The 7,688-nt window shown below is 50.4% G+C and overlaps 1 protein-coding gene across 1 annotated transcript in view; it reads right to left on the bottom strand.

Annotated features, from left to right (window-relative positions):
• Positions 1–4,158: 4,158 nt before the first annotated feature.
• The window catches only part of LOC133351725 (plexin-B1-like), a 52,012-nt gene continuing 48,482 nt past the window's right edge, over positions 4,159–7,688 (bottom strand). Inside the window, 1 exon segment of the mRNA XM_061567156.1 lies at positions 4,159–7,091. Coding sequence (XP_061423140.1) covers positions 6,987–7,091 — 105 coding nt within the window. The 3' untranslated portion in view covers positions 4,159–6,986.

Genomic DNA, 7,688 nt, shown 5'->3' with positions numbered 1-7,688 from the left:
TGGAGCGAAACGTCGGACATCGGCGTCACACAACACCACGTAACTTAGTTGTCCAACCCGACAACACGTGGGCGAGGTGGGGAGAGAGCCATGCGTGAGCCTGGCCACCGGATGAGGGTGAGAGTGTGGCGACGTGGCCATGGCTACCCATACGCTGCCTGGCCCTGCAATTCCGATTTAAATGTCGCCACACACAGCGGTGCAGATCTCAAGACCCTGCACAGGCCAATGGCACGTGTGCATCCAGGGGGAAATGAAAGAGGAGGCGTCTTTGTTATGGGGGAGGAGGAAGCAGGAGGGTCTTAAGAGTCAGAATCTTTATTTAGACTGGAGTAATCAGGTCTGTCAAGGTCGGCGACCTAGGAAATGCACGCCACTCGGCACACCACATCCCGTATACTTCTCGTTACAGATGCTATGAGTCGTGTGCCACCTACGACTGTAGGAAGTCTACCAGCGACTCGCACACTGTTCAGTGAGACATTCAACTCTTGACTGCCATGGGCCGAAGATGAGAGCAGGTTCTTGGAGCAAGGGGCTTGAGCAGGGGGTAAGGAGACGACAGCGCGGGTTACTGGGGGAATTGTGTGAATGGAAAGAATGCTCAGAACGCACTCGCTGAACACGTGTTCAGCGAGTGCAGAATGCAGCTGCCCGGATGACTCGGCGGGTTCGCCGTTGTGAACACATCACGCACTGCAGCATGCACTGGCTACACCGGTCCGCTTCCGCATACAATTCGAGGTTGCTCTTCTCACCTACAAAGTACTGCAACGACTTGGGCCCCCGATCTACTTGCAAAACGACAACTCCATCCAATCCTCAGGCACATTCGGTACACTCCGTTCCACGGGAACGGAAAGGCTTTCCCAGCCCAGGATTGTTCATCTGACTCTTGGGAGACAAAGCCTTCGCGAACGCTGCCCCCCTAAAAAATCTGGAATACCACCCGGCCTGGCCACCGGACATCCGAAACGCGCAGCGTGTCTCTCAATTCTAGATTTGAAGCTTTCGTGACTTCAAGGATTCACTCTTTTTTTCGGTAAAGTCACGTAGGTAAAAAATAGAATGAAAACAACTAAATTAAATCACGACGTCTCGGAGGCAACACAAGCTTCCGTCTTCAGGTGGAACCGTTATAATTGTCTCTCAATTATCAAAATATTTGTTTATACCGGAGGAATTCGATGAGCTATGAAGCGCTTTTTTAAAACAGATGCCCAGTAGGGGGCGAATCGTAACGTTACAACTACAAACACAATGTTATAGGTTTTTTTTGGGGGGGGGGGGGGGTTACATCGCGTAAATATAAATGCGTCGGTAAACCCGCTACCACCCGACACTGACAATTAGTGAAGGTTCGTCACGTAAACAGGACGTGCCAATTCGTTACTAGTACAGCACTAGCCGGTGTGTTGGAGAGCATTTACAATCTGAGTACGACGTTTCGCCAGTAACTACAACTATCTTCATCATCCTTCTGTTTCGTTCGTTAAACAGAGGGGTAGATGTGATGACATCACTTGTGAGCTCTTCACGTGGGAAAGGGGCAGGGTGGGTTAATTAATGCACATAAATTACAACGGATATCCATTCGGTTATTCATATGGTAATCGGCGTACTTTATGCATGCACATTGTTCTTGCTATTGTATACGCACAGGTAATCCCCATTGACGTATGGAAACGTGTAGAGGCATGCATTTAAACCATGTATTATTTGATTATTTGCTTCCAAGCAGCACGAAGCCTGTAGCTATCCGAATGTTTTAAAAAAATTCTCAACCAAACAGGATTTCTCCACAAATCTGGCTCTCCGCCTGATGAAGCTAGTTGTAATTACTGGAGAAACATCGTACTCAGATTGTAAACGTTGTGACTTGGCTCTCCAACACACCGGTGTGCTGTACTAGTGACGAATTGGCGTGTTCTGTTTACGTGACAAACCTTACTAATTGGCTGTGTCCGGTGGTGGCGGGTTTAACGACACATTTATATTTACGCGATCGAACCCCCCAAAAAAACGATATTATGGATATTGGTCGCGAAAGCCTAAGCGTTAAACAAACACAATGGTCTGTGCCAGCCATCTTTTCAGACTTGCCTTCCCATAAAATATAAAATACTTATTTTATTTACTAATCACCTTTCGTATGCTGATTCGTTGCGCACGGTCGCACTTTTATTTTTCACGCACTTGTGTTAGCCGCTGAGGTCGTGACGAATATTCTTTTCTCATCCTTGTTGCTTCGTGGTAACCTAGAAGCCTCACCGTTCCGTTGTAATGCGCACGGATGCCAACTTGAGGACCCATCACGGCACGTACAATAGAGATTGATTGACGTGTGAGAAACTCCTAGTGACAAAATGCGAGCGCGAGAAACGTGGAGTGGTTGTCCTAACCAAACCCGGCCACCAGAGGTCGTTGCGATCCACAACTTGGTAGAATACAAAGATATCGTTCGTGACAATAGAGCAGTTGGTTTTCAACCTTTTGTTGGCTACTGTGTTACCCCCCCCCCCCCCCCCCCCCCGTTGAATTTTGTTTTAACAGAGTACCCCCTTGGCTGATCCAAACCGCTTTTGAGAAATAAATTTATGAATAACGAACATCAATATTTTAACCAATTGTACATGTTTTGAGGCATCCTAACAAGCTGGTAATTGCAAGTAAATAAAACAAATCAACGGAGGTTTAGAAATGTATTTTATATCGTTCTAGGATTGTATAAATACAGGCGATACGACTATCTTGGTCACATTGTGGCCCAAGCCTTGTAACACTTGGGATGCTCAGGCGGTCCCGTCTAGCATCGTGTATCGTCATATTACAGTGGTGGAAATGGGCAGGGGATTACCCCGGAATGCCGTGGTGGGAGTAACATTTTGAACCCAACTGCGTTACGAAAAGAATCAAGGATTAATGTTTTTTTTGTAATTTGACTCATAGACCCCTAGACCAACAGAGATACCCACAAACACGCTCAGAAATCCACAGACACGCTCAGAAACTCACCAACACCCATAAGACCCACAGAAACCCACAGACACGCACAGAGACCCACACACCGAGCGAAACTCCTCACCCCCCTCCCACTTAGGAGATCTATAATGTACGGTCCAGATGTAGTGGCGGGTGAGGGGGAACCATTTAGGAGTTTCCCCAGTAATTTATTTCCATCTCCAGCCCTGGTACCATGTGATTGAACGCATTCAGGATTCAGCAAACCAGCCACGACTCCACTCCTCGCATCGGATTGAGCGGTGACGCGCCACTCAACTCGACCGCTTGTGGCAGAGAAACACGCTGCACACTGCATTTAGCCACAAAAAGATTCACTCATGAGCGTTTAATGGAACAAAATCAAAGTTTCCGAAATTGAGTTTGCTCTAGTATCAATCTTAATTTGGAGCTTTCGTGACTGTAGTATTCAGATTGTGTTAGTGTATCTTCGACAATATTTTGCCTGGAGTCTCAACGGGCTCTCTCACCTTTCCTGAATGCCTCGCTGAGGCCGTGTGAACGCACACGCCACATGGGATCTTTGTCTCAGTGTGCTATCATGCGTGTCGTGTAAATAACGTGTTGTTGCTCTGGTTAGTTTGCACATTCCCTCCACCCTGCAGCGTCTGGTACAACCGCCGCCACTGCCGATGGTCTTTGGCTGTGGCCTCTGTACCTCTATGGGTCTCTAGGTAATTCTTTGAATGGCTATGTAACTCTATGGGTCTCTATGGAACCATGTGGGTATCTATGTAATGATATGGGTCTTTAACTCCATGGGTCTCTGTGTAACTGCATGGGTCTCTATGTAAATCTTACGTAACTGTAATGTCATATAACTGCCACCAGTGCCGATGGTCTTGGGCTGTGGTCGTTTTTGTAACAGAGCTGCTTAATTCCACGTGGTCTCACCAGCTGCAATAATAAAGCCTAGGGGGGTCTGATATCAGTGCAACGACACCAAAGCAAGAACATTTTAGTGGGACAAACACAACACGGTTGTGCAACCAGATGACGGCCAAGTACGCTACGTTGATATAAGCCGGTCACAACGTGGGACGCAGAGCCACAATCGTTATACTCACACGGTCACCGCGCGCGCACACACACCGACTCCACAACGGCAGAATAATCCAAGCGACATCACAGCTGGTGTCTAGTTTTAAGGCATTCATTCTCTCTCAAAACAACAACAACCACCATCCTGCGCGCTGTAAAATGTAGACTTAAAATTAACAAAATAAAAAGGTACAAATCGGTTTTTGGGAAAACGATCAAGCGAAGGTCAACGTGGTCAACGGGTCGTGCCGGTCCCACACCGAGACGAGGCCTCTTGGCCACGCCGGGTCCACGGCAGGGGACGTGATCACGTTGTTCCACTCTCAAGGCGGCGCGGGAACGGCCGCAGCGAGCGTCGCACGTTTCTCCCAAAAATATAACATCGTCGTGTGTCAATTTGCAACAACAAAAAACCCACAGCCACCGCTTGGAAATGTGCACGGTTACAAACGAGGGCCTTGCGATCGGTCGACTGCGGAGAGTTTGCCGCCAGCTTAGTGTCCCACCTGGCTGGCCACGTTCCCGATATTCCTGAGGATTCGGCAGACAAATTCTGGATGGTATCGATCGACTCCCACAAGTGATTTCTATGGAATCCTACCGATCCTAAAGTCCATCACACGTTTAAATTATTCCTTAAGCTTCAGGTTGCCACTTGCCCTGGTCTTCCCAGGACCATACTGTTGAGGTAGTCATCCTGGGAAAACCGTAAGTCATCCTGGAGACATTTAAAGTCTCTGTGGTGTCATTTGCGCAGTAATATGCCACACAAGACAATTAATTTACAATCGGTTCTCCCGCTTCTGTAGCATTTTGAGATATTGTTCTACCCAAGATATGCCCCATTTTTTAATATTTCACAAGTGGAAACCTGACTCCGAACCCCGCATAATATCCTCAGGCCTTTGGGTTCTGCCTCGGGGCCGTTGACCCGCATAAATGTGCCCCCGATGAGCAGTGACATCGCCATGGCCTGCGAGGGATTGTTAACGGGTTTCTGTCCTCGACGGCAACAAATGAGACGCGAACAAAACGCCGCGGGGCAACCCCGGATACGATCATCACGCGGCGCGAGCACAAACGCCGCTGCGGCCAAGGTGCGAACCGCGAGGCCCAGGGCCGGCCTTCGTGCCGTTCTGGTCCGGGAGGCACAGTCGCGTGAACAGGCTCAACCGGTTTCCGTCAGACAAACGCAAATGGGGGGGGGGGGGGGGGATTGGAATATGACCTCAATCAATACGTAAAACGAGGGCGCGGTGGGATGTATTATTGTCACATAATAGGAAGGTGGGTTTCGCGTACTTTATTTTTAACGGCCGTGTAAAGGGGTCATATTTTCAGCTTCACGTACATGAGCCAGGAATATTTCAAAACGAGAACTGGAGCACGACCACGATGCTCGTGAATTGCCACAGGACCACGCCGCTGAGTGCGCTTTGGCACCGCTGACCCCTCCAACGGCAACACAGTCCAAGCCCAGCTGACCCTGATCCACGCCACGGCGTCAGGGGTCACACGTATGGGGAGGAATGGCTAAGCTTTGACCGGGTTACAACTTACAGCAAAACAGGCTTTTTTTATCCCAGTGTGCATACAAAGGATCATTATATACATACAGCACAACATGCGCGCATCCACTTAGGCCGCGTCATAACGGTACTCCCCCCTTCTCTACAGTAGATGATTTAAAACACGTACAGCTTTAAAATAAATAATGTTAAAATCATGGATTATTATCATTATTATTGCCAAACGAGAAAAGAACTTAGTTTGTGAATACAGCCGCCCGGTTTTGATTAAAGTGATTTTTTTTTCCGCGCGCAGACTACGAGGTTAGGGGGTGGCGGTGCCTTACCCTGGTGCGCCCACAATCGACCTGAAGACTCCTTCTCTCGGGTTTGCAAGTTCTCTCTTCCTTCTACAGTAGACGACGCTTTTCTTCAGCAACGCGGGGCTTCAGTTAGTGGTGATTAAAGAACACTCAAACCGGCGGGCGAGGAGCGAGAAAAGCCCCACTTACAAAAAAAAGTCTCTACGTCTTTAAACGGTTTTGAGAGGTGGAGCCCTTGTTGACTACTTTCCGACAGAGGTTGCAAGTAAGGCGATCTCCCCCGGAGCCAACCATCTCCCAAAACCACAACAACATTTCCTATTTTCTTTGCAGCAGTTTACAAAAACAACCGTTTTAAAAACTCGCTCGTTCTTCCGTTAAAACATCAAGGCCGGGGGGGGGGGGGGGGGAGAATGGCGGAAGCTCCGAGCAAGGTGTCGTGGTCATCGCTATCGTCGTCGTGGCAGCGCGACGCACGTACGCGCATAGTCCCTCGCCGCAGCTCCTGGCGTGCGCCGCCGCCACCAACCACCCAGCCAATCGCAGCAGGCCCGGCTCCTGCAACCTCTTCGTGATGGGTTTTTTTTTATTAAAATGTATTTGGTCGCTCGCACGGCGGCCTTGTGCAGCTGGGTGGGGAGGTTAAAAGGGTCGACGAGCGCGCCGAGTCATCTCGTGATCGCGGGCGCCGCTGCGAAGAGACCACCGTGTTGCGCCGCGCCACGGGGGACGAGGAGGCGGCACGAGTGGGAAGCACTTCATCGGTGGGTCCGGGTGGGCGGGTGGGGGGGCGGAGGTCGACAAAGAATGGCGCCGAGGAGAGAAGGCAGCTGCACCTCATCCATCTCTTGAGCGGCTTGCCGAATTGACGAAAAACGATTTCACTCGAGGCATCCGATTTCAAACGAGAAAATTGTTGCGGCACGCGCACGCTACCCAAGCGGCCTTCGCGGCTTTGGCGATCTTGCCCGGCGCTCCCACGGGCAGAACCTTCCACCAACGTGTCCACCGCGCAGGGGTAGGGCCCCCCCTACCCCCTCCGCTCAGGCAGCGCCAAGGGGCACGGGCCGGACGACACGCGGTCGTCGCCCCGTCACAGGTCGGTGACCTTGTTCTCTACCGCCGCCGCCACCTGCTGCAGCCGGTACGCCAGCTGCATCTTCTGGGTGTGCGGGTCGTCCTCCAGCGCGGTGATCACCTGCGCACGCGAGCATGCAGACGCACGTCCTGGCGGTCAAGCGCCAGCTGCACGGGTTGGGGGGGGGAACTCTTTTCTCCTCCTTACCAGTGCCGAATTGGGTTTTAAATACCTTTGGTGGAGTGCCACAGATTTAACTATTTAACGCACACCTGTCAGGGCTGTCCAATAATGCCACTCAAATTAGTGCTCAAATTTACAAGTGTCTGCATTCAAATCAGAAACAGTGTTGTTGCCAGGTTAAACACACTCCCCCTCCTCAAGCACCCAATTGGTGTGGCTAAGAAGCTTGCAGTGATGGTTAAATGTCAATTTCGGGCAGTTTTGCAGAGGAAGGTAGACCTCACATGGCCACGAGGCCATGTATGTATGTATGTTAAACTTCTTTCGCACCGTACGTAGCCAACCGTGCTAATCAGGGAGTTGCGCGCGTTACAATAACTGGGCAGCGAAGCCGTAGGCTGCGGTCGGGAAGGAGCCAGAAGTTGATCGTTACTTGCACCTCAGATTCGGTGCACACTTCACTCATGTCACGTGCCGTCATGTTCACGGTCAATTTGTCGCCATTTTGGTTTTGAGTGCCACCACTGCCCACGA

Source organism: Lethenteron reissneri, chromosome 38, assembly GCF_015708825.2.
Source record: "Lethenteron reissneri isolate LAM-NWPU_2019-01 chromosome 38, ASM1570882v1, whole genome shotgun sequence".
NCBI classification, from domain to species: Eukaryota; Metazoa; Chordata; class Hyperoartia; order Petromyzontiformes; family Petromyzontidae; genus Lethenteron; species Lethenteron reissneri.
The sequence above is the reverse complement of the archived record's forward strand: the minus strand, read 5'-3'. Positions and strand labels throughout refer to the sequence as shown.